This window comes from Callospermophilus lateralis, chromosome 11, assembly GCF_048772815.1.
Source record: "Callospermophilus lateralis isolate mCalLat2 chromosome 11, mCalLat2.hap1, whole genome shotgun sequence".
Lineage (NCBI taxonomy): Eukaryota > Metazoa > Chordata > Mammalia > Rodentia > Sciuridae > Callospermophilus > Callospermophilus lateralis.
The window spans coordinates 62,317,457-62,344,261 of record NC_135315.1 but is presented as its reverse complement, the minus strand read 5'-3'; the positions used below and the strand labels follow the sequence as shown (position 1 = coordinate 62,344,261).

Sequence of the window (26,805 nt, the reverse complement as noted above, 5' to 3'; positions counted from 1 at the left end):
GGTCCCTCAGTTTATAGATGGGAAAACTTTTGAGGCCTTGCCTCAAGATCAGCAATTCCCCCTCTGCTTCTTGGATTCATTTCACCCTCGCGAGGTAAGTACCAACACTATCTTCATTTTGCAGACCAGAATCAGAGAAGGCTGGTAGACAGAGGCGAATTGAGTTTCCCTTAATCAAAACGAAGGACACGGGTGGAGGGAACTGACATTCCAGGTGGCCTAAACCGACTGGGCAAAGGCCAGGAGGAGGGACGGGGTATGTTTGTAGACCTGGCCGGTAAAGGGCAGGGCTGTGGCCCAGTGTGTGGAAAGAGGGCAGCGGAGGCCAGGCCGGAAGCGCCAAGCAAAGAGGCTGAACCTTATCCTGGGGAGCCACAGCTGGTTTTCCAGCAGAAATCCCTATTTGTTGGAGCCGCCCAGCCCATCATCGCAGGGCCACGCCTTCGCCTGGACAGACCGTGCCCTCGGCTTCCAAACTTTCGAATTGTGTCTAGTAAACGTCCACAGTTCAGCCTCAGTTCGCCTACTGGTCCACTTGGATGTTTTTCCCCCTTAGCGGAAGAGGGTTTCCCCTCCCCCCGCATCGCCAGTGCCAAAGAGGAGCGACGCCACCCGGGCGCGTCCCCGCCGCGCATGCACTCGCCCCACCGGGACGTGACTCGGGGAACGTCCACTCCGGGCAGCGGCGCCCGCGGTGGGGGAGGTGCCCTCGACAATGCGCGTCGAGCTTCTACGGCCGTGGCCGTCTGGGTTCAGAGCTGGAGCCCAAGGTTCTCGGTCCTGCAGTTTGGGAAGCGGCCGCCTGTTTCAGAAGTTCCTTAGGGGTCCTGAGAGCTTTGCTCCGGTGAGGTCTCCATTCAGGCACTTATTTAGCCATCCATTCGCCCCTTTAGGGGTCCTCGCCGCCCTCCTCGCAGCTAATTAAGAGATGGACGCAGTAGCCAAGGAGACTCCCTGATTGACAGGCATGATTACCAACCGACTAGTGAAAACTCCAGTCTGGGCCCGCCCGGCGCGTGGCCGGCGGCCCAATTAAAAAAGTGGAAGCGCCAAAGGGGGCGGTAACGGGGCGGTGTAGGTTGTGGCGGTTCTCCGGTGATTGCGCGCTGGGGATTGAGGCCTCTACGGACATTCGGACAATGCCATGACGCGGCATAGCAACAGTGTTGACAGCGTGAGCGCACCCCAGCTGAGGGAGCCCGTGGGTCTGGGAGGCGGCGCGGCGTGGAGGAAGGTCGCTGTTTGAGAGTGCTCTCTCGAAGCCCTTCAGAGAGTGGGGGAGGGGCGGCGGACGACGAGCGGCCCCTGTGTGCGCTTGCGCCAGCACCTCCGCCGACCGGGCCCGCACGCACGCGCATGCCCCTAGCGCGAGGAGCCGCGGTGGCCGGCAATACTGCGCGTGCGCGCCGAGAAGCCCGCTAAGGAGCGGCGCTTGCGGACGTCGGGCGGGCGGCCCGTGACGTCGTGAGGAGAGCTTTAAAGTGCGGGCCGGGCCGGGCGTCTGAGGGTCTGGCTGGGAGTCCGGCCGAGCCTACGCGGCTGCCCTCCGCGGCATGAGGCGCTTCTGGCGCCCCTGCCCCCCGGGACGTGGAGAAGGTGGAGGAGGAGGAAGCCCCGTTGTCGCCACCGCTGCATGACTTGCCGCTACTGAGTTCCGACCCGGCTCCTGGTCCTTAGACGCCCCCCGCTGGGTTCTGAGACAACGCATGGGGGTCCGGCACTGAGGACCCCATTCCTTCCAGGGGCACCGGGACGCGTCCCGCAAGAGCCATGCCTGGCCACCCCGCCCGCCCCGGAGGACCCTAGAGTAGCGTCGCGGGGGCCATGGCGGCCGCCAGCGGCTATACAGACCTGCGTGAGAAGCTCAAGTCCATGACGTCCCGGGACAACTATAAGGCGGGCAGCCGGGAAGCCGCGGCCGCAGCCGCCGCCGCTGTAGCCGCCGCGGCTGCGGCGGCCGCCGCCGCCGAGCCTTACCCAATGTCCGGGACCAAGCGCAAATATCAAGAGGATTCTGACCCGGAGCGCAGCGACTACGAGGAGCAGCAGCTGCAGAAGGAGGAGGAGGCGCGCAAGGTGAAGAGCGGCATCCGCCAGATGCGCCTTTTCAGCCAGGATGAGTGCGCCAAGATTGAGGCCCGCATCGATGAGGTGGTGTCCCGCGCCGAGAAGGGCCTATACAACGAGCACACGGTGGACCGGGCCCCGCTGCGCAACAAGTACTTCTTCGGCGAGGGATACACGTACGGCGCCCAGCTGCAGAAGCGTGGGCCGGGTCAGGAGCGCCTGTATCCGCCGGGCGACGTGGACGAGATCCCCGAGTGGGTGCACCAGCTGGTGATACAGAAGCTGGTGGAGCACCGCGTCATCCCCGAGGGGTTCGTCAACAGCGCCGTCATCAACGACTACCAGCCCGGCGGCTGCATCGTGTCTCACGTGGACCCTATCCACATCTTTGAGCGCCCCATCGTATCCGTGTCCTTCTTTAGCGACTCCGCGCTGTGCTTCGGCTGCAAGTTCCAGTTCAAGCCTATCCGGGTGTCAGAACCTGTGCTTTCCCTGCCAGTGCGCAGGGGGAGCGTGACTGTGCTCAGGTAACCCACCTGGGAGGAGGGGGCGGCCTTGCACCCGCTGCCTTAACTACCCACCCGGGTTCAGAAAGCAGCGGCCAATAGGAGCCCGTCCTTTAAACGGTTCTCACGCATCCTTCATTTTGTAGGTTGTAGGGAGTAGAGGAAGGGGTTTGTGTAGCAAGCAAACAGGGCTCTGGAACCAATGAATTCTACACCTGTAGCTAGCTTTCACGTGACCACAGGCTTAACTGAGAATTAGTCCAAAATGTCTTTCCAGAAGGCTAAGATATTAGGACTCTGTTTTCCTTATGAGATTTTAAGCATATCTCCATTTCCAAAGCAGTGTCTAACAAAAAAAAAGTTGAACTTACTATCGAAGTCATTCCTGCTCTGTTGTTCTTGGTTTTCTTAAAGGAAAAAAAATTAGTGGATTCCTTAACAGAAAAATACAGGCAGAGGGCCCCTGAGAGTATTTAATTGACAGTTTCTCCATTCCCAAGAGGGGGAATGACTTCCCTGGAGTCGAATAATTCAGTGGTTGGGCCAGAAATAAAATACACCACACTCTTAATTCTTTCCTCTTAGTTATGGATAAGCCCATTGGTCCTTTGTTAAGAACGTGCTGCCAGTTACTGGGACCTTATAAAGTACACCTGGGCTCTTGACCAGGTATTTGGCCTTATAGTTTGTGAGCAGTAGATTTCACAAACTGAAAATTGACTTGGTTTCCTGGCCCCAGGGAAAATTGTCTACCAGAACACTTTTATTGTCTATGTGAAGTGAAAATTATTTGGAAGCTACCTCCTTCCAATCCTGGAAAAGGTAAATCTAGTAATGTACTTCAATAATCTTCAAAACCTCTTAGGAGTTCTAGTCTATAGCTTGACTACCACCAGGTACAGGATCAGGACAAACTAGGATTTTGTTGTGAGCAGCTTAACCTTTGAAGTGCAGTTGACGCCATAGGCCACAGTTATGGGGGAGAAGCAGGGTCCCAGGAGCCCACTTAATATCAAAAGAGCAGGTCATCTGTCATTTCATTTGAACAGCTGAGCCTCCTTTGGTTGAGGATGGCACCAGAGTTTTGAGATGCCCAGCACCTCCTGATGGGAAAATCTGGGAAGGCATTGGTAACATAAGCGGTACTTTGGATCCTAGAGAACCACTTAGCTGTCAGATGTTTCCTTGTCTTTTGGACTTCTGAGCATCTCAGGTCTGGGTGGTGTTTCCAGATGGATGCCTTTTAAGATGGGATTTCCAGGGTTAGGTCCTCCCTGGGGGCTTGTTATAGAAGGCAGGTTGGGGCTCCAATTTCTGGGAAGAGCTCTCAGTGCTAAAAGAGCTCATACAAAGACTACTTGGTCTCTTAATGAGATATTAATTTTCTACATAGTCATAGACCATTAGGGTTGTTTTCAGGAGGCCCATCAGTAATTGACTGCTTAATGAGGAGATCCAAGGCATTTTGTGACTTTGAGATACTTAACCCCCAAACAAATGCACACTCCTGGATTGAGGAGTAGAAATTTTAGGGATTTTTTTTTTTTTTTGAAGTTTTAAATTCTTAATATGCAGGTCTGTTAGTGATCCGCAACCAGATTGCATCATCAGGAAAATTCCATCTTTTCTTTAGTAAAGTTTTAAAGCTTTTCCAGTCTCTTCCAACCCTTCCTGGATTCAGACTTAGCTGTAGAGTTAGTGTGGGAGGGCCAGCCACGTCCTGAAAAGTACTGCCCTAGGCTTTGAATCCAACTCTCCTCATTTGCTTTGGGATCTTGTGGGCGGGCTCAGACCTGGCTTTCTTATCCACAAAGTGGGGATGATGCCAACTTGTGAAGCCTTTTAGAATTAAATGTGGTGATTTGGTGTTAAGTACAGATTTTGGCACAGTTTGGACACTTGAATGGATGCTTACTTTCATATACCACAATTTAATGAGCTTCTGCTTTCTTGGTGAGGAAGGGGCTAGGGATTTGGTGGATCCTGAAACATGACTCATAACTTTCATGTAGTTCAAACTCAGTGAACACCTCAGACTAGGTGATAGTCACAGCCCAGGCAGGTAATTGCAGGAGTGTGCCGAAGGGTCATCTTATTATAAGCTCCATAGTGTTGGAAGTTTTGGGGGGGAAGTAAGCTGCAACTTGGAAGTTTTTGAGACTCGTGAAGTTTTGGGACTACAAATTAGCCACGCAAAACAGGGTTGGGGAAGCATACAACAGCAGAAGGTTTGGCAGCAGTAGCAGGGTGTGACCATAGGTAAGGGGAGGGGTAGGTGCTGCTGTGAGGCAGATGTAATTCATTAGAGACTGGTAGCTGATGCCTTAGTGAAGCTCAGCCTCTTGGTGAACCTCTTAATAGTGCTACTGTTGCTATTCAGGGCTTGTTAATTCTTTATTTTTGGTAGTGGCCCTGGGGATTGAATTCAGGGGTCCCCCAGGACCCTCACCTGCCCCCCTTTTTTTTCCCTGAGACAAGATATCACATACTTGCCCAGTCTTGTCTCCAGCAAGAGATCCTCCTACCTCAGCCTCCTCAGTTCCTGGGATTATAGGCAAGCACCACTATGCCCAGCTTTGCTGATTTGTTGTGAGGGCTGTCAACATATTGTAGAAATTTACAGTGTACCTGGCCTCCTTGTGCTAGATGCCAGTAGCACTTTATATGTGTGTGTGTGTGTATTAAAAAAAAAAAAATATTGTCTTTATTCATGTGGTGCTGAGGATCGAACCTGGTGCCTCACATGTGCGAGGCAAGTGCTGTACTGCTGAGCTATAACTTCAGCCCCGCCAGAGCACTTTTTATGACTACCAAAAATGTCTTCAGATACCACCAAATTCCCTAAGGGTGAGAGTTGGGGAGTAGACTCATCTCCAGTTGAAAGCCACTGCCCTAAAATTTTGGATGTTCCCACTAATTTAAATTATCTACCACCCACTCATTTAAAACTCGGCTTACTTAATGTGCAGATGGATGAACACCTGCCTGTTTATAGTGCCCTCATCAAATCTTGCATGTAAGCTAGTAAGAGAGGTGGTGCTTTCTCTCACTTCCTGGTAGGAGTCTCAATCCAGGCAGTGATATGCAGTAAAGCTGAAGATCAGAAGGAAGGGTCTGAAAAACAGGTGTTCTGCATATGCAGAGGGATTGAAGCATTTGTCACTTGAGACTTCGGTTGTCATTTGCAATGGTGTTTGTAATTGTCCAAGACAACGTGGCAGGAATGAAGTTTTTATATTTAATAGTGTTCAATGTGGATGTTGGTGTGGCAAACATTGACTCAGCAGTGTTTAAACCTGGGCACTTAAAGGAAGACCTCAGACCCTTCTTGGAAGTGTTTTATTATGCTCCTTTCTAAACCCAACTGGCCATTGTTTTTTTGTTTTGTTTTTGTGTCCTCCTTGGTGGGGTCTGGGTGGCCATCCTTTTTATTCTCTTATCTAAATAAATAACTCATCCTGTATTCTGTTGCCTATTCCTCTAAGGTGAATGGGGCAGATTAAAATAGGTCCAATTGGATTAATTAGAATAATAACCTCAAGACTAATTGCTTACATGCTTCTACCTTTATTCACAGCAGCATGATCTATGTGTGGTGGCTTCATGCCCAGAGACCCAGGCCATGGCCATGGGTCTGGAAATGACTTGTTTTGCTCAGCCAGGGGTGGACTGTTGAGCTCAGCCTTTGCCTCCTGTACTTAACAGTTGATATTGGGTAGAGTGAGCACCCCAGTCCATTTTGGGCTAAGAGCTAATCTTGTTCTGCTGGTTGAAAGCAAAATTTAGCTTTCTGGCTTAAAATAGTTGGGAAAGTAGGGCAGATAGGTCCTGGGCCACATCTCATGTGGAATCTTCTGTTGCCATGGGAGTGGGAGAAACTGCAAGATGAGGTCAGGGCTGTATGTTCTCAGGGTGGACTCCTGGCCATTGAGATTGGCTGTCCTTGCAGCTGCTGGACCTGATGAGAAGGCAGGGAGTATTGGTATATATGGTGACTTACACATATCATCCCAGGCTGAGATAGGCAATTGCAATTGCAGTTTTGAGGCCAGCCTGGGCAATGTTGTGAAACCTGTCTCAAAAAAAAAAAAAGAAAAAAAGGTCTGGGGATGCATTTCAGTGGTAGATTTCTTTTGCCTAGCATGTGCAACACCCTGGGTCCCATCCCCAGTTGTTACACACATATACACACACACAGGCAGAGGGCAGCAAAGGGGAGGAAGCTAATGTTGAAGCCTAGACCAAGCAGAGAATAAATAGGCCATACAAATTTTAGGGCTGGGAAAAAAAATTTGTTTAGGGCTGGCTGGCAATTTTGGACTGGCACTTGGCATATAGCCTTTACTGAGATACTGTGCTGGCTCTCTGGGGGACACGGGCTTATCTTTGCAGACTTCTCCGGGGCATGTCCTTTGGTGATGCCAGCAAGGACCCCAGGACAGACTAGACGTTATTAGCAGGAAACACAGATGGGCCTTTTTCTTTCTATGCTTGCTACCTAAACTCTCCCCCCACCACTGCTTCAAACAAAAACAAAAGCAAAATTTTTTGGCAAACTTGATGGCAATTCCAAAACTATCACTTTAGCTGTTTGACTTCCGGTAAATGACTTAACCTTTGTGAGCCTCAGTTTTCTTTTGCAAAGTGGAGCCAGTGATGCCAGAGTCACCAAAGAAGATTGACTTTTCTGTCCCCACTGCTGATTACTTGAAGTTTAACTAAAGGTGTCTCAGGAGATGAGCTGCCTTCTGTGTTCAGATCCTATCAAATTGGGAAACAGCAGGTTGACCTTTTTCCCTCTGGATTCAAAAAGTCCCCAGACTTATCTGAAAGTTAAGCCATGTGTCTTCCTGGACACTCAGATCTGGTAAATAACTTGAGTCTGAGCTCACAGTTCTGCTTCTGTGTCCAGGTTTCCTACTTGCTCTCCTCCAGAAACCTAAGCTTCTCAGTCTTGTGAGCCTATCAGTGGTGGGGCTGTCTAAGATAGGTAGCCCCAGCCAGAGGGAGACTGTCTCTAGACTCTGTGATCTTGGCCAGTCCCTCTATCTCTAATCTGTTCTGGTGTAGGCTGAGAGGGCATGGAGTAGACAGGGTATGGTGGGCATCTTGGAAATGTGCCTTAACAACTTGATCTCCAAAGCTGTTGCCAGAGGTCTGCATAGTTAATTATAGATTTTTAGATTCCTCATTCTTGCATCTCATTTCTATTTTACAGATATAGGAACTGAGACTCCAAAAGTGGTAGGAAAAGTTTGGCTTAGTATGCATTTCATTTTTGGTCCATTGTGTACAGAGTTGAATAAGGCCTTAGAAGGCTCTGTCTTGTAGGGAAGACCCAATCTCCATAGGCCAAATGTAGTAAAAAGTCCTAGGAGGGTGTGGTTGAGGTTTTGCAGGGAAAGCTTCCCAAAGAAGGTAGATGTGTCACCTTTCTTAAGAATCACTCTAAGGTCTAGTAGGTGACAGAGATAGATCCTGTTACCCTTTTGTGTTTTGGATACAAAGGATTGAATCAAGGGGTGCTTTCCATTGAGCTATATCCACAGCTTTTTTTTTTTTTTTTTTTTTTAAAGTTTTGCTGAAGGTCTCACTGAGTTGCAGAGGATGACCTTGAACTTGGATCCTCTTGCCTCTGCCTCAGATTGCTGGGGGGTATATGGGGATGTGCCACCACACCTAGCTAGGCCTTATTACTCTTGATACTTCTTGCATACTAATTGCTGCTGGGGTCTGGGCCCAGTTAGGGGAGGGAGTAAGCAAGCTGGACTGCACAAGGTATTTCCTCCTCTCATTTCCCTGTGAAAACAAAGGAGCAGGAGGCACTGGAACTTTTCTTCATGCCAAGGTTAGGGCTGGATCCATGGCATATTAAGTTTCAAGCTGGCAGACTGGGACTTTCAAACATTTTCTCTTGTAGCGAGTAGGTTTCTAGCAGTAAATTATACTCTTGTGGTCTCTGCTGGGCACTTGCTGCTGAAGTTTGGCCAGGAGAGCTTCTTTTGGTGAGAACTTTGAGTTCCCACTCGAGCCCAATACTTTGAAGAATGGTCAGTGGACTGTCAACAGCTGCCAGGAAGTTCTAGAAGACCAGTGCTAATGAGCCCTCCAGGTGGGGTCCATGCCAAGGGGACCTGTATTAGCACATTAGTTCTGAGGCCGGGGCTCAGGGCAAGAGCCTGGCATAGCTTATTGTTTGTTCTAGAGGCCTTTAGAGGAGGGGCCTGGAAGCATGGAGGCAATCAAGCTTTGTCAAACATCTGGATTTGCTCCAGAATTACATTAAGAGTAGTGGTTCCTTGTTAGAGATTAGAAGCTAGAGCTCTAAGTCATGTCTGTAGTCCAAGTCAAACAGATTAATAGAACTTGTTAACAGCAGGGAACATTGCTTATAGCTAGCACTGCAGATTTAAGCCTTAGAAATGTACCTATGGACTCCTGAGAAGTGCTATGTGTAGATTATATGGAACTATCTTACAACCCAGATCTCACCACTGTGAGAGTGATAAAAATGTGGGATGAGACTTTAACTCCTATCCCTGGAATAGGGCCTAGGAGGTCTCTCCCTATAGAGAGATCCCTGCAAGGTGATCCCAGCTCATATCTTCTTGGCAGATGCTGACCCCAAGGCTCTGCCCCCCCCCTCCCCCAGGACTCTTGGGCAATGATTAGCAAATGGTAAGGCCCTAGGAACTTAATTCTCAAAACCCTGAATGTGTGGCCTCTCACCACCCCCTCCCAGAGGTATCAGCCTAGATACCTAGAACCTAGAACCCTGTGCTTCTGCCTGGAAGGGAAAAGGTGATGGCTGCTTCTTAAAATTTTTTAGTCTTACCAGGTGGTAGTGCATGCTAGTAATCCCAGCTACTCATTTGAGGCCAGCCTAGGCAATTTAGTTAGATTCCCATTTCAAAATATATAAAATGTAGCTCAGTGGTAAAATGCCTCTGGGTTCAATCCCCAGTGCTGAAAGTATGTACAATTTTGTAGTTTTTTATAATGACAATGAATACCTAAGTTATAAAGCTTAACAATGAATGCCTAAGAACCTACTGTTCTCCTTACTACAGATTAAGAAATAGATTTAGATTCAGTATGTAACTTAACTAAGTAGGTAGTAGATGACAAAGTTCTGATTTGAACCCATGTCCTTTCAACTCCCTAACACCTTTGGGGGATTCCACAATTTTGGATGAGGCACTTCTTAACAGTGGACTGACATATTAATAGTTATTGAGAAAGGGTTCTTTGATCAGTGCTCTAGTTAAAGTCTTCAGGTTCTTTTTCTGAAGTAATTCTTTAACATACTAACGTTTTTTGAAAATAATCAATATTTTCTAGTGGCTGTGGTTCTAGCATGCGTGAGGCACTGGGTTCAATCCTCAGCATCACATTTTTTTAAAAAATGAAGGTATAAAAAAAAAACATTTAAAAAACTTTTTTCCAAATGAATTTTCTTCTGCCACCAGCACTGTCTCAAATCAGATGTACAGATAAGAGGTATACTTTGTAGGGGGCAGAGCCTGAATCAACCTGACTTTATTTTTACTGGTTCTTGCATCCAATTCTTATCCATAGTTGGGCCAGCCTGGTCACTTCAAGGAATCCTTCCCAAGCCTATGACATTTCTGACAGTTAAGCTTGTGTCTGTATTGCTGCCCTTGAGAAGGAGCTGATCAACCCTGAGGAAGGTTTGTGGTCCAGGGCAGCCAGAAATTCCCTGAGCAGGTGGGGAAGCTGAGACTGCAAAACTTCCCACCAGGCCTGTGGTTGGGCGAGTGTTTGTCTAGGTAGATCTGCCACAGCTCATTGGAAGACTTGGGTTTGGGGTGTCTCTTGGCTGCTATGCTCCCCGTGAGAGCATATGAGGGGCTTAGGAATTGGAGTTGCTAAAATTTCAGAGGGGAAAAAATGCTAACTGAAAAGAAGACAGTCATCTACCCACATTCATTGGTCTGTAAGCAGTTTTAAAAATCTTATAACTTGTTGAAAATAAATAGAAATTTGAGTGTGATGGAAATTCTTAAAATATCCCAAACACAGCTGTCTTCAAAATTGTGGATCCCCCCAAAGGAGGCTTTTGAAAGCTTTTTTCCAAGTAGACAAATTCTCTTTTGGAATGTGGCAGTCCTAGTTCTCCCTGGTGACTCAGTGTGTCAGCAGCTGTGTTGGCTTCCTTCATTGTGCTGTGGGGTGAGGGAAAGGGAGGAAGAATAAGGAAGGGATAGCTCTTTGTGTCCTCATCGAGGTCTTCCCTGAGTCACTCTAGTTCTTCAGAGCCTCTAAAGGTGCATTCTCTTGAAGGTTCTTTACTTATTTTAGTTTTGGAGAGCTGGGAATGAAACCAGGACTTCATACATGGCCAAGCAAACATTCTACCACTGAGCTACATCTCCAGCCTTATGGGCTCTTTAAAAAAAAAAAAAGTTCCTCGCCTGTGCCGGGAGAGTCCTGCCTGGCCTCTCTTAAGAGGCCAATGGGTGTCCTTTGCCTCAAGTCAGGTTTTTCCTTAAGTAATTTTTCAGCAAAAGCTTCCTGGAATGTGGTATTTCCCTTCCACATATGTAGATCCTTGAACCTTGCAAATAACAGGCAGGGGGCAGCCATAATACATGAGCTGTATTCTGGTCTCCCAGGTGTTTTGGTTTTCCACTTTTCATGGTACCTTATTCTATGTTTCTTTCCAGTGGATATGCTGCTGACGAAATCACTCACTGCATAAGGCCTCAGGACATCAAGGAGCGCCGAGCGGTCATCATCCTCAGGAAGTAAGTTCCCTATGTTTGGTGTCTTCTGCGCCACCTGTAGGCCTGTCTGGAGATGTAGGTCTGGATTTCCTGAGAAATCCTTACACCAGTAGCATGGAACAGAGAAATCTGGGAGGGCAGAAAGCTGTTATGATCTCTTACTTTTTATTTGCATTCTGTGAGGATAAAGCTGTTTTGCTTTTTCATCAGAAAATGAAGTTCTTTGTTTGGACTTTAGGACTGAACAAAAATCACATGCTGCCCAGTATTTATGGGCACAATATTGAGACAAAATTTGGGGAACACTTTTCCAAACCCCACCCCACCCCACTCCCAACCTCCTCCTCTCACCTCTTTGGTTCTGATTTGTCACATGTGTGCTCTGTAATTATTTTTAGGACTGTACTTTAGAAGCTTGCTTAAAAAACGTCTGGGTTTTCACTCTGGGAGGAGTAAGGAGACAATGTAAGGGAGTAAGGAGACAATGTAAGGTTCGAATGCAGTATTCAACTGGCTCATAGCTGTAGCTATCTCCACTCTGTTAAGAGGATTCAGGGATGGATGTACTGATTAAAGTCAGTAAACCTGGCCTCTCCAGGGTTTTTTTGGTTGTTGTTGTCATTTTTCATACTGGGTAATGAACCCAGGGGCACTGACCACTGAGCTATGTTCCCCAGCCCTTTTTTTTTTTTTTTTTTTTTTTGGCAGAATCTTCCTAAGTTCTGAGGGTCTGTCTCACTAAGCTGTTGAGGATGGCATCAAACTTGAGATCCTCCTGCCTTAGCCTCCCTACCGAGTGTAATTACAGGTGTGCACCACCAAGTCTGGCTATAGTGCTTTTTTTTTTTTTTTTTGGGTCCTTGTGGTGAGCAGACAGATTTGTCTGCAGCCACAGCCACATAAACATTGGATCAGAGAAAGACAAGCCTTCTTTTGAATGGAGTTCCAGAGAGGATCAGGGATTGCCCAGACTCCCATAAAAGTCGGTGAGCAGAGCAAGATCACTATGTAGACTTGGGTTTGTTCATGAGGTGGAAAGCCTGCCAACTTTTTTCTTCAAAATTTAAATAAACTTTATTTTTTTAGAACAGTTTTAGATTTATAGAAAATTGTGGTTGTACACAGTTTTTTAGTACCCTGTATTTTATTTCTTCTATTTTTAAAAAATATTTTTGTTTTGGTGCTGGGGACTTAGCTCAGTTGGTAGAGTGCTTGCCTTGTATGCACAAGGCCCTGGGGTTCAATCCCCAGCACCACCAAAAGTGTGTGTGTGTGTGTATTTGTTTTAGTTAGACACAATACCTTTATTTTATGTGGTGCTGAGGATTGAACCTAATGCCTCACATATACTAGGCAAGCGCCTGAGCCACAAACCAAGCTCCTTAGTACATTTGTTTGGTACATTTGTTATTATCAAGAAACCATTAGTGGTTGGGATGTAGCTTAGTAGTAGATCGTTTGCTTAAGCATGTGCAAGGGCCTGGATTCTCTCATCAGCACCATGAAAAAGAAAATAAACAAGTGATTTTTCTTATTTTTCCCCCTATTTTTTTTTCCCCCTGTTCTAAGATATTTTCCACATTACATTTATCATATCACCTTAAGCTCTTCTTGGTTGTGATCTTTTCTCAGACTTGTCTTATTCTTTTTTTGGTACTGGGTATTGAGCCCAGAGGCACTCTACCACTCAACTGCATCTCCAGCCGTTTTTATTTTTTATTTAGGGTCTCACCAAGTTGCTGAGGCTGGCCTCGAACTTGGAATCCTCAGCTTCCCTAGTAGCTGGGATTATAGGCTTGTGCCATTGTGTCTGATTTTTTTTTTTTTTTTTTTGGTGGATGGTGGGGTACTGGGGACTGAACCTGGGGGCACTCGGCCACATTCCCAGCCCTATTTTGTATTTTATTTAGAGACAAGGTCTCACTGAGTTTCTTAGTGCCTTGCCATTGCTGAGGCTGGCTTTGAACTCATGATTCCCCTAGTCTCAGCCTTCCAAGCCACTGGGATTACAGGCGTGCGCCATCACGCCCGGCCTGATTGAGGCCTTATTTTTGATGACATTGATTGATTAAACCAAAACATTTTATAGAATATCCCTCAATTGGTATTTGTCTCCCCCCCCCCACACACACACACATTTTTTTTTTAATTAATTTTTATTGTAGGTTGTTCAAAACATTACATAGTTCTTGATATATCATATTTCACACTTTGATTCAAGTGGGATATGAGCTCCCATTTTTACCCCATATACAGATTGCAGAATCACATCAGTTGCACAACCATTGATTTACATATTGCCATTCTGGTGTCTGTTGTATTCTGCTGCCTTTCCTATCCTCTACTATCCCCCCTCCCCCCTCCCCTCCCCTCTTCTCTCTCTACCCCCTCTACTGTAATTCATTTCTCCCCCTTATATTTTTCCTCCTTTCCCCTCACTTCCTCTTGTATGTAATTTTGTATACCTCTGAGGGTCTCCTTCCATTTACATGCAATTTCCCTTCTCTCTCCCTTTCCCTCCCACCTCTCATCCCTGTTTAATGTTAATCTTCTTCTCATGCTCTTCGTCCCTACTCTGTTCTTAGTTACTCTCCTTATATCAAAGAAGACATTTGGCATTTGTTTTTAAGGGATTGGCTAGCTTCACTTAGCATAATCTGCTCTAATGCCATCCATTTCCCTCCAAATTCTATGATTTTTGTCATTTCTTAATGCAGAGTAATACTCCATTGTGTATAAATGCCACATTTTTTTTATCCACTCGTCTATTGAAGGGCATCTAGGTTGGTTCCACAGTCTTGCTATTGTGAATTGACACACACACATTTTTAAGGTTGGCCTAGGGTTATGTTTTCTGGGAGGAAGACCACAGAAATAAAGTGCTAGTTTTACCATATGCTAAGGGTATATTCTGTTAAAATAATTTGGCACTGTTGATCTTGAACATCTAGTCATCTGCAATGTTTGTCAGTTTTTCTTTTTCTTTTTTGGAGAATTTTAATATTTATTTTTTAGTTTTCGGCAGACACAACATCTTTGTTTGTATGTGATGCTAAGGATCGAACCCGGGCCGCACGCATGCCAGGCGAGCGCGCTACTGCTTGAGCCACATCCCCAGCCCTCAGTTTTTCAACTATAAAAATTACTGCTTCTCCTCCGTCCATATACAGTCTACATGAAGTAGTGAGGCCAGGCACTGTGATGTGCACAAGTTTTCCAGCCCAGGAGGACCCATCACTTGAATTCAGGAATTCAAGGCCAACGTGGGCAACATAGCTAGATTGATCTCTTAAAAACAAGATGCTGGGTGTGATGGTGCATACGTATAATCATAGCAGCTTGGGAGACTGAAACAGGAGGATCTCAAGTTTGAGGCCAGCCTTAGCTATTTAGCAAGGTTCTAAGCAACTTAGTGAGACCCTTTCTCAAAAAGGGTTGGGGATGTAGCTTAGTGATAAAGTGCCCCTGGGTTCAGTTCCCAGTACCAACAAACAAAAGGGCTAAAAGTGTGGCTCAGTGGTAGAACACTTGCCTAGCATGTGCTAGACTGTGGGTTCATTCTCAGAACCAAAAAACAAAACAAAAATCCCAAAAGTGTGGATTTAGCCTTACTTTCTTGAGGCAGGAGAGAAGTAGCCACATGAGTTATTTGTATTTCTTCTGTATAGGAGATCTGACTATATTCCAACACCCCCACACACACATTTTTTTTTTTTTAATCCATTTGTTTACATCAGCATAGGGTATTTATGTTCAGTTGTTCCAGCTTTGGCTGCTGGAAACTGATGGTTTGTCTTACTGAGCCCAGGGGTGCTACATCTAGGGTCTCCCTAAGTTGCTGAGGCAGATTTAAGCTTGTGCTCAGCCCCAAGTTGCGCGGATTATAAGAGTTTGCCATCTTTTTCTAAGTTGTAGAGGGACACAACACCTTTGTTTTTATTTTTATATGGTGTTGAGGATCGAACCCAGTGCCTCACACGTGCTAGGCAAATGTTCTACCACTAAGCCATGACCCTAGCCCAAGAGTTTGCCATCTTTTTAACTTCAGTCAATAACTTTGATATTCTGTCTTTTGGTTGCAGAACTCCAGAATAAGGTGATAAAGGAGTCATCAGCATGGCTCTGTCACTTTGTCAAGCTGAAACTTTGACTTCTGTATTATTGTCAGTAGTGTGGATATGACCCAGACCTAGGTGGGTGGGATAATTCTGTGGTGTAGGCAGAAGCACCTTTGGAAACTTCAGACACTTGGGTTAACTTGGTGGTTGGCAACCTCTCTTCTCTAGCTTAAGAATAATCCCAAAATTGATCAGAGATTTTTTTTTTTTTTTAAAAGAGAGAGTGAGAGAGGGAGAGAGAGAGAGAGAATTTTTAATATTTATTTTTTAGTTTTCGGCGGACACAACATCTTTGTTTGTATGTGGTGTTGAGGATCAAACCCGGGCCGCACGCATGCCAGGCGAGCGCGCTACCACTTGAGCCACATCCCCAGCCAGAGATTTTTTTTAATCTTTTTTTTTTTTTTAGAATTTTAATATTTATTTATTTATTTATTTTAGTTTTTGGCAGACACAACATCTTTATTGTATGTGGTGCTGAGGATCGAACCCAGGCTGCACGCATGCCAGGCGAGCACGCTACCACTTGAGCCACATCCCCAGCCCCTAATATCTTTATTTTGTTTATTTTTTATGTGGTGCTGAGGATTGAATCCAGTACCTCACATGTGTGAGGCAAGCACTCTGTTACTGAGCCATAACCACAGCCCAAATAAAGTGTTTTTTAAATTACCTTTCTATTTTATTTTCCTGTGGTTCCCAGCACAAACCAAAATCAAGAACCAAACCAGAATCCAGAGAGCACCTTCTTTTTAGCTTCTCTGTCATTCTCAGGCTTTACCTGCAGCAGGGATGGGTGGCCTGCCCAGGCCATGGACCTGGAAGGGAACTCCTGGGGTTATGTAGAATCAGAGCAGTAACCCCCAGGTGTTCCCTCCCAACCTCTCATAATAGCTTTTCCTGGGAATTTTTTTTTTTTTTTTTTTCTTGCTGAGTTGCTTAGGGCCTTGTTAAGTTGCTGAGGCTGTCTATGAACTTGAAATCCTCCTGCCTCATCCTCCCGAGTTGCTGGAATTACAGGCATGTACCACCGCACCTGACTCCTGGGTAAATCTTTGGAGCATCTTGTCAGTCTTCCAGATACTTCCTTCTTCTTGAATCGTGGCTTCCAAATCTGGCTGGCTAGGACAGCTGAGTCAAATGCTTCTCAGCACAGCTAAGGGTCTGCACTATTAATCAGCTCCCCTGGAAACTCTTTGCCAGCTGGGCAAAGTGGTCTGACATTAGGAATGGCTGTTGTGAGTGACTGAGGTTCTTTGACTTTTTGACTTGAGTAGGCCAAAGAGTTATCTAGGGACTGGGCTTTGGTGAGAAGAGGGTGGAGACAAGTGGGAGGATATCCCCAGCTTTCCCAGGCAGTTGAGCTGTGGAAATGCCCAACTATAGAGAACCAACCAAGAGGCCGAAGGAGAGGTACAGGTGTCTCTGTTGCTTGTAGAATAAAATCTAAGCATGTAGCTTAGTTTCAGGGGAATTGATACTTGCAACTCCCAGGACAGTCCATAGACTTGTTCCTGGGTTCTGTGGCATTGTGGCTTCCGTTGGCAATGCCTTCTGATCTAATATATTCATCTTCTGATCCATACCCACCTCCCCAAATGACCAACATGGAGACGATGAAAGTTGATTAACCTAACCATCCTTCAAGGGTCAGTTGTTGACATGCAGGAAGCATCATACATACAACTGTAGTCCTCTCAGCATAAACTGTTTAGACTGTCAGCTCATATATTTGGCATGGTGAATTTCCAAATTCATTTTCTGTGGGAGCAGGGAGATCCCTGTTCATCTGGTTCCTAGCATGTGGCCCAGCCCAGAGGAGGAATCCTTCAGTATGAGAAGAATGATTCAAGTGGAGAGAAGCAGCTCCAGAGTAGCTGCAGGAAAAGGACAGCTGTGACAAGTTGAAAAGGAGAATATTTCACTTGGGCATCCAGGCACTGCCCAGAAATCATCACAAGGTAGTCTGGAGGTACCTGGCTGATTTGACATCTTCTGGGGAGGTCATGTTCCTGTGGCTAGAGTGTGCATTGAGCCTGGCTTCTGATAGGCAGAGAGTGGAGAGCCAGTCCTGCCTTCTCCTAAGTTCAGGTAAAAATTGCACAGGTTGTGATGGGCATATAGCTCTGTAGAGTGGTAGAGTGCATGCTTAGCATGTGTGAGGCCCTGGGTTCCATCACCTGCAGCTCTGTCCCCCATGGCCTCCCTGCCCCTGCAAAAAATAAAGACTGCTGAGGGAGGGTCTGGGGACCCTGACACCAGCTCAGGTCATAGCTGGCAAGGTCTTTCTAAGGGCCTCATAGAAGGAGTCATATGGGTGGCTACTGAGTGCTTTCTGGTCAAACAAAATGTTGCTCCTTTGACATGGAGGTCCTGGATCATCTCTCTGGGAGGCTGAAAGTGACCTTTTGAGAGCTTCTCCAGGAGTGACATCTGTAGCCTGCAGTTTAGTGTTATGATGTTTCACATTCAGTAAATAGCTGAGTTGAGATCTGTAACCTGGATCTAATGGTGTTAGGTCTTTTATTCCCTTGGTGTTTTGCACATTGGAGCATCACAGGTCCTGCCCTTCTTTCCCAGTGTCTCATCAAAGTATAGATGCTTTGAATTTAATAAACTGGAGCTCAAATGTTGAAGCATTTTCTTGCCTCTTCTCAGTGAATAGCTGACTGAGAGTGTTTTAAGTATCTAGGGGAATCTACAGAGAGTAGGGTGAGGTAGCAACTACAGGCTGTTCAGCTCCTTGAGATCTTTAGTATCTGTCAACATCCCTGAATGTTCCTGTCTCCCAGTTCACCTAGGACAAGCTGCCTAACATGCATCTTTCCTTGGTGTAATCATTGGTACCATCAGTAGGTAAACTGGACCTGGCCTTTTTGTTACTGTGGTTAAAGTTTTAAAGCATGGGCTAGATGGCCAAGAGGCTTATCAACTTCTGGGGTGAAGCAGTTTGGGGGGGACCAGAGGGTGTCCCAATGTTTCCATGATTCCCTGGCATGACTTGGGTGTTCCTCCTGGAGGATTTTGCTAGCTGCCAAGATCCATACATTAATCCTGAGAGTAAGAGGTGTGAACTGTATTTAGAAATGGATCAGACAGGAAGTGAGCTCCTTGAAATGATCTTTGAACAAGGATTTTGGACTTGGAAATATCAGGTGTCTATTGTACACAAGTTGCCTGAATTAGGCACCACAGGAAACTTTATTGCTTCCTTGGAAACTTAATGTGCTCTTGGTTGTTCTTACATTTACAGTGCTATTATAACACAAAACAGAGCACTGGTAGAAAACAATGTATTCCCTATGGAACCCACCATAAACAAAATGGGCAAAAAGTTACAGCACATCAGTCAAGGGAGGGTCAGGGCAGGCTTGGTAAGATCTGTCTCCTAAGCTAGAAACTTCTGGCTAGGCAGAAACAAGCTCAGAGGCTAGAAGGCAGGGAAGTAGGAAATAAAGGGGAGTAGTTCAGATGCAGGAGTGAAGATGGAAGGTTTTTGATCACTGTCTGATTCTCAGGAGATGACTTGTGGGCTCTCAGGATCTTCTACGTGATCTTTAGGAGGCCCTAACACTATGTTGCATTTGCCTATAATAAAGGACTAGGGGTACAGGTCTGTGTTAAGAGTGCCCCTGGGTTCTGTTCCCAGTACTGCAAAAAAAAAAAAAAAAAAAAAAGATTTTAAAACGGTTGGGAATGAAGGTTAGAGGTAGAATATTCTTGGGTTTGGTTCCCAGTGCCACAAAAATAAAAACAAAAAACTTTGTTTTTACAAGGTTGGCACTTTCCCATTAACCAAGTAAAGTGGCTCAAGACAATGTAAATAGTTTTCTTCTTTGCTTTTGGTCAAATAGGACTCAGCTCAGAGTGATCTGAAGCTGGAAAAAGCAGCTTCAGATCACTAGTGCTAGGAGTATGATTAGTGTGGGCTTTTATCTTTTGTCTTGGGGAGAAGGCAGATATTGAACTGCTCACCAGAGACTAGTCAAGGCTTTCCAGAGGAGCATGCCTGTAGGTGGTTGAAGGGCCAAGAACAGGTGTTCAAGGGCAAAGGTAGTTCAGTCAGAAAAGATGTTCTTTGAACAGGAGATGTGGCTCAGTGGTAGAGCACTTGCCTAGCATGCATGAGGTTGGGGGTTCCAGCCCCACCAGGAAAAAAACAAAACAAAACAAAACAGAGTTGCTTCTCAAAGACTTGTAGTCCAGTAACTCTGAGACACTCCATTACTCTGGAGCAGAGTGGTGGTTGGGGTGGAGGCCTTCATACGATGTAAGAAAAGACTGCATGCACGTGGAGAAATATGAAGGGCACTGGGAGGCCATTAAAGCACATGAGCTGTGGGGAGAGCAATTCACATGTGATAGACTGTAGGAGGCTGAACTCAATGGCTTATTTGACCACTGGAGCCAAAGAATTCAAGGGGTCAGGAGAAGACACCCCAACATAACCAAAGCAGAGCAGCCAGAATGTGAGGCTGGGGTGTGGGTGAGCAGAGAGTGGGTATGGAGGGTGTACTCTAAGCTTGTCCCTCAGCAGAATGTGGAGGAGTGGCCAGCTGTTGGTTTCCCTGAACCTGGCTAAGTCTGAGGCATTTTCCCCACAGAGACCTCTGCCACCTTCAGGGAATGATATTGCTTCTCTCCATGACTCTTATATTCTGTGGCAAAGTTTAGCTCACAGTTGTTTCCTGGACCAGTGTGTATCCAGATATATATACCTTGCCCATTTTGGTCTCCTGCCCATGTCTGTAACATGCAGGGGAATATAGAGGCAACTACAGGCTGATGAGCTTAGACGCCTGGCTTAGCTACTTTCTCTCCAGATGTGTTCTTACCTAAGCCCTATTTCTCAGTGCTAAATTTACAAATGCTAGATGGACTTCTACCTCCTTCCCCACTAAACCTCCCTTCTGATCATGACGGTAAGGCATGAGAAAGGATGTGCTGAGTGAAGGTATATAGTTTGAGCAGAGGCACGTGGAGTGGAGGGAACCCAGAGACATGGAGTTGAGTGGCACGGGTGGGAAGAGCAGACTTGATTTCTGGACTCCTGGGGTCTTGGAGGAAAACGGATACCTTACCAGACTTGAGCTGGGGGGATTTCTAGGTACCTTTGATGCTGGTCCTATTATGTGGCTGGCACCCATGGAGCCCTCCTGGCTTCTGGGGTCTTGAGGGGGTTGTGTATGTGTGGTATGCTATTGTGATAACCAGACTGAATGATTTGGAGAGTCTCCTGTTGCAGGCCTTTATATTGGAGATGTTTACTGTGAGCCCTGGACCATATGTTTGGAGTCCCCTTTTTAGGTGATAACCCCTCATATGTTTTTAGGCTCTTCTGACCATGGCAAACCACTGCATATATCAGTAGTGCTCTATGGAGAGAGCACAACTGATAAATGGGTAGTAATCAGAAGTATGATCTTGGAGGGAAGTTAGTAGAAAATGGGTGGGGACTACTACAGGAGACATGAAGGTGCTGGACTTTGTCGGGTCTGATGCTTAAAGGTGCTGGAACTTGGTCCTATGTAGGGGTCAGGTTTCTAAACAGACCTTTTGCACTTCCTCGTCTCATTGGAAAGCCAGGTTTCCTAGTAAAAGTAGAGCCAGAAGTTGGGAAAAATAGTCATTATTGAGCCACGGAGCCACCCTTCCACCAGGGTCATTGTAGTCTGGGTGCATGATGATACCCATCTCCCAGAAATGATGGCACTGTCCCCACATGGCTCTGTTGCAGTAGAAGAGCCCACCTGTGCTTTGGAGGTTATTGTGAGGTAGTAGCTATGTGACTTAGGACAGTGACCTGCTCTGATTTAGCATTGTTTCTCACTCCCAGTAGCTTCTATGGGGGTTTACATGAGTGCTAAAGGAAGAGGGGAGCACCTGGGACAGAATTTATCTTTCTCTTCCCCTCAGCTCACATGCTGATGCACTCTTGATGCTGCAGTGATCCCTTCAGATGTAGTGGTCAGCAAGCTGACCCTCACCTCACATACCTGAATCAGATCTGTAAAGCAGGTCTTTATTCCTATTGCCACACATTGAGGAGGTCCAAGTCCAGACTTTATACTCAAACTTTTTTGCTCAAAATTTGCAGTACCTTGTGATTCCAAATTTCGTGGCGCTCTGTTAAATCCCAAGGGACTTGCCTGCTTCAAAGGAGTAGGTTGCCTTTTATGAGGGGCATGTTCTGAGGTTAAGCTGCTTCAGACTTCTTATAATGGGCTCGAGATCTAGCTCTGGTCTGGTTTCTTACAGCTTGATGGCATTTCCTAAGTGGGGGAAGGACAGGAGCTTCTGCAGCTGTTAGGAGATATCTTGTAATATTCCTAGTATATGTGCCAGAGCCCTTTGGGTCTCAGCTCAACTATCCCTATAGTGAAGTGAATATAGAAGGCTGTGTTTCTGCTGGGCATGGTGGCGCTTGCCTATAATCCCAGCAGCTGGGGAGGCTGAGATAGGAGGACGGGAGTTCAAAGCCAGCCTCAGTAACTGTGAGGCATTAGGTAACTCAGACCCTGTCTCTAAATAAAATACAAAATAGGGCTGGGGATGTGGATCAGTGGCTGATTGCCTCTGGGTTCAATCCCTGGTATCCAAAAAAAAAAAAAGAAGGATGGGTTTTTGGTAAGGTTGACTCTGATTATCCCTTCTTTGGAGCTATCTCATAATGGCAGTAAGGCTGTCCCATTGTGGAGAATTGGGGGACAATGCATTCTCCTCTTTTAGGCAGCCAGGAAAGCAGAGGGAGTAGCTGGTGCTCCTGGTTTCTCTGTCCAGACTCTTACCTTTCTTCCCAGCCTCTCTAGCAGTCCTAGACCCATGGGAAGAGTTCATCACCCTCACCTTGCCTGCCCAGACAAGCTGCCCCAAGAAGGAAGCTCAGGAGGCCTGGGGCCCATGCCAGGCCTCAGTTTGTGGCAGGATACTTCACAGAATATCCTGGGTCAAGCTGAGCACAGGCTCTCATCTTGGTGGCGGCTCTTGCCATACACATTCCCCTGAGGAAGTAACTTCAGACTGCTCCGTTAGAGTGTTGTGGGGGCTTTGGGAGCTCCCTGGGGCCTTCTCACCCTGAACACAGGCTCCTTATCACTTGTATGGTCAGAGGAGGCACTTTCTTCTAAGGCTGTAGATTCTTGGAGCCCTCCAACACAAACTTTGTGGCTCGTGTCACATCTGATCTCTACAGTCTGGACCACTTAGCTTAGGGGTATGGGGTCTGCAAGGGCCTTGGGGCTCAGGTGATTCTACCACTACTCCCCAAAGAACCTAGCCTTGAAGGAAGCCAGGCTACTTGTCTAATTCCTAGGCCCTCAGAACTGAACAGAGACTTAAAGGCAGTCCTGTTTCTCCTTCCTGTGCTCAGGTGGAGAAACTAAGGCTCAAAGGATAACTAACCTGAACTCTGAGGGGCAGTACCAAAAAGGGGTCTTCTTTTTTCTTGGACTAGGTCCTGGTTCCCTGAGCCTGGAGCCTCCCAGAGTGGAGGCTAAGACTGGTATGCCAGCCATTGAGCTGGACCCCTCTGTCCTCTCGTTCTGTGAAGTGAAATCCAAGGACAAAGGTAGCTGCCCTGCCTACCTTTCTACCTGACCATCAGTTTGGGCCTGAGAGCATCAGAATGTTGGTTCCCAGCTGGGGGGTAGGAGCCACCTCTGCCAACCTCAGGAGAGCGATCCCTTCCCAGGTTCAGAATGGCTCCTGTTAGGCTTAAGTCTCACCTCGGCTACCTGGGGCCCCTTTTCTACCCCTTGTTCCAGTCTGCTTAACTTTCCAACCTTCTGAATCACATAAGAAGCCTTGGGACTTCTTGGAGGTTTCCTAGGCCAGCTTCCTCCTGGTCTGGCTTTATAAAAGGACTCAGATCACTGCCCTGAGCATATCTCTGCCCAGCTCTTCCATGCCTACTCTTTTTCATCTGTACTTGCATATTTTGCCTTTACTAGGTAGTGTGTTCCTTGAGACTTATACTCAGTGCTGGTTGGGAACACTGCCTTCTGTTTTCTATTTGGTTAGCATCCTGGGATGAGCAGAAGCTGCCAGGTGGCTGTGGTAGCACTAAAACCAAACTCATGATCATAAAATGGGCCTGGGCTCCCCCTCACCTTAGCTTTGCCACTCAGCCTGTGTCCCTGTCGCTACAGTGAGAAAGTTAAGTCTGGTTCCATTTCCCTCCAGCCCCTCCACAGGCCTAGAGCAGAGATCCTTTCTGTAGTAGTATTTCAGGCAGGGATGAAGGCACCTTGTTGGAGTGTGTGGTGCCCACCAGTGGATCTCAGTCTTTTAGCAGGTAGAATGGATGCATCTTGAACACTTCTGGGTCCAAATGGAGAGAGGTAGAGTTGCTTTGTGCAGTTGAGAAAGAGCTCTAGGGTTTAACCTCTGGGACAACAGTTCCCTGTCATTGGAAGTCTCCAAACAGGAGTGTTCCCATTCTTTTTCTCCTAGGCCTGAACTTGAGGTTGGTCAGTTGGAGGTCAGCTACACCAGTCCTTAGTTGGACCATGAAGATACTAAATCACAGAGCAGAGACTGCTGGCTTATAGACAGGCCTAGCTGGTCTCCACTTGGCCTGGCAAGAGAAAGAACTGGACAGATTAGGCATGTGCCCTCATCAGAGACCCAGTCGTGACATGTGTGTTTCCTTTGCAGGACGAGATTAGATGCACCCCGATTGGAAACAAAGTCCCTGAGCAGCTCTGCATTACCACCCAGCTATGCTTCAGATCGCCTTTCAGGAAACAACAGGGACCCCCCTCTGAAACCCAAGCGGTCTCACCGCAAGGCAGACCCTGACGCTGCCCACAGGTACTCAGCCTAGGATCCTCAACAAAGGCCAGTAAAGCAACCCCATGAACTAGCTCTAGGCTATGATGGTGGAGAAGCCTCGGGTGGGTAGGCTGGTTAGGAGCCTGAGATTGCCCGACCTTTCAAAGCCATATGTCTGGTTTCTCTAGGAGAGTAGCATGGGTAGTATTTCTGCCTAACTCCTGGCCAGCTGCCTATACCCTCAGAGGGAAGGGATTGGGCAGAGACTCTGACAAATGCAAGTATGTTATGTTCTTCCTATGACCTCATTGTTCAGTCCCACCTGGACACACACCCTTGTGGGTTTATATTTAGGTGTTAGCAGGGAATTTTGGCATGTAGAAGTGAACCAAGGATCTATTTGAGAAGAGTTAGGGTTTCTGATGGGATACTGTTTAAGATAAGACCAGAATGGGAGAGCTATGTAGGAAGGGCATTCTAGGCAAGAACAACTGTGTGGGCTAATGCTGTGAGGCAGAAAAGATCTTGGTGGGTTAAGGAACTGGTGAACAGAGAAGGTGGTATTGTAGGGACAGGCAGCAGGAAGAGTTGGGAAGTAGAGTGGACAGCAGGACCATACAGGCTCTAGAGACCAGAGTAGGGAAGGCTTCCTCCTGCCCAGCAGATCACACAGGGTGACTGGGAGATAGCCCAAAGATGAAGTGTGACCACTGATACTTAATGACCAGGAACCACCAGTACCAGTGATTCTGTGAGAAATACCCTTCACTGAGAACCACTGAATTGGAGGGCCCCAACCTAAGAACAGAGAACCAGGCACAGAGGTGATGAGGCCAGACCCCCGTCCTGCTAGCCTCTCAGATAATAGCCCTCCCTCTTTTCTTTGCAGGCCGCGGATCCTGGAGATGGACAAGGAAGAGAACCGGCGCTCAGTGCTGATGCCCACCCACCGGCGGAGGGGCAGCTTTAGCTCTGAGAACTACTGGCGCAAGTCCTATGAGTCCTCAGAGGACTGCTCAGAGGCGACAGGCAGCCCCGCCCGAAAGGTGAAGATGCGGAGGCACTGAGGCCTGTCCACCGCCCTCCTGGGAACTCTGGCTGATCCTCATGTAGCTGCCCCTCCTTTTGTTTTGAGGGTTTCATTTTTTGTTTTTGATCATATATATATATATTTTTTCCCTTGGTTTGTTGCCCGTTAAGGCTGAAAAACAGAATTGGCCAAGACTTGGGTTTTCATGTACTTGGCTTTCCTCCTGGATGAAAGGTTGTTAGTGTCTGTAGGGGACAGAGACTCACGCTGGAGTAGCCAGTAGAGGTGTGTGTCGGGGGCAGTTATCTTCAAGTGGGGCTGAGTTAGGCTAGGTTTATTTAAAAGCAACAAAATGTTATGGTTAAGAAATTCTCATTTTTGCTTTAAATATAAATCTTTGCAGTGCTCTGAACAAAGTTCAGTCTCTTGCCCACCCTTTTCCTCCACTGATGTCCACACTTGGTTGAGGTCTCTTAGAGCCTTTCCAGCTCTGTGGGGGGGCTGCTGCTCCACCCCTCACTTGCTGTCCAGGCTCTGGAAGCTCCTGTAAACACCCTTTCTTCCTCCCTCAGCAGAGTGGTTCAGGTTGGCTGGGGGCAGAGCTCAAACATTGCCAGCCCCTGTCACCCTAAGGCTATTGCCGAGCCCTCCAGGTTTCCTCCACACTTTTCTCAGAGGCTAGTACAGTGGTCCTGAGGTCTCTTGCCAAGAGTATGCCTGCCTCTTTGTTGGGTTGCTCCTTTCAAGCATTTGCGTGGGGTTATATGGAAAGTTAGACTTGCCATGTTGGGTCAGTTTTAGGAATTGTTTCTAGCTAGAGGGACTGGTGTCCTTCCAAGTCTAGCATTTGGGGTATGGGAAATCATTGTGGTGTGTGGTAGGGTTTTTGTTTTCTTTTTTGAGTTTTTATTTTTCCTTTGGTCTCTTGGCTTTCCTTTCTCCTCCATTGGCCACCCTGGGCCTCCTCTCCATGTCATCCCTCTAGGAAGGTGCCCACTCCCTCTATTCACCTACAGTGTGCATCCAAGGCCAGAGCTCAGGCCTGCAGACTGGGTTGGTGCCTTCTCTGCTTCAGGGGCATGGGAGCTGGGGAAGCCTTCTTAAAAAAAAAAAAAAAAAAAAAAAAACAATAATAAAAGGAAGAAAAAAAAAAAGTGAAGTCTTTGGCGCTTTCTACCCACTCAGATTCTGGAAGGCTGCAAGGTTTTGCTGATCTAAATTCATTAGGAATGTCTTCTTGCCAGCCAGGCCAGGGCCTGGGCCTGCCAAAAGCAGAGGCCCTTTTGGCAACTGGGCCACCACAACTCCAGGGGGCTTTATGTATAGAGGTCCAGGCCTGGGGCCTCAGAAATGTGGGCAGCCACCATCAAGAAGCCCCTCTCAGGGGCCAGAACTCCTTCGCCAGCGTGGATTCCTCAAGTCAGGACTGCGTAACTAAAGCAGTTGCAGTTTTATTTTTTTTACAGCTTTTTTCCCAAAAAAATGATTTGTAGTTGTGTGTGCAGCACTTTGCCCTGATATGTGTGCTCTACAATAAAAACCAAATCTAATATATTTTGAAACAA

At 47.0% G+C, this 26,805-nt stretch overlaps 1 protein-coding gene across 1 annotated transcript; it reads left to right on the top strand.

The window, feature by feature from the left end:
- The first annotated feature begins 884 nt into the window (after window positions 1-884).
- On the top strand, window positions 885-26,805 carry Alkbh5 (alkB homolog 5, RNA demethylase). Its single transcript, XM_076870027.1, has 4 exons — window positions 885-2,594; window positions 11,261-11,341; window positions 24,094-24,249; window positions 25,100-26,805. Exons 1-4 carry the CDS (start codon window positions 1,825-1,827, stop codon window positions 25,275-25,277), a joined length of 1,185 nt encoding a protein of 394 aa, XP_076726142.1. The 5' UTR covers window positions 885-1,824; the 3' UTR covers window positions 25,278-26,805.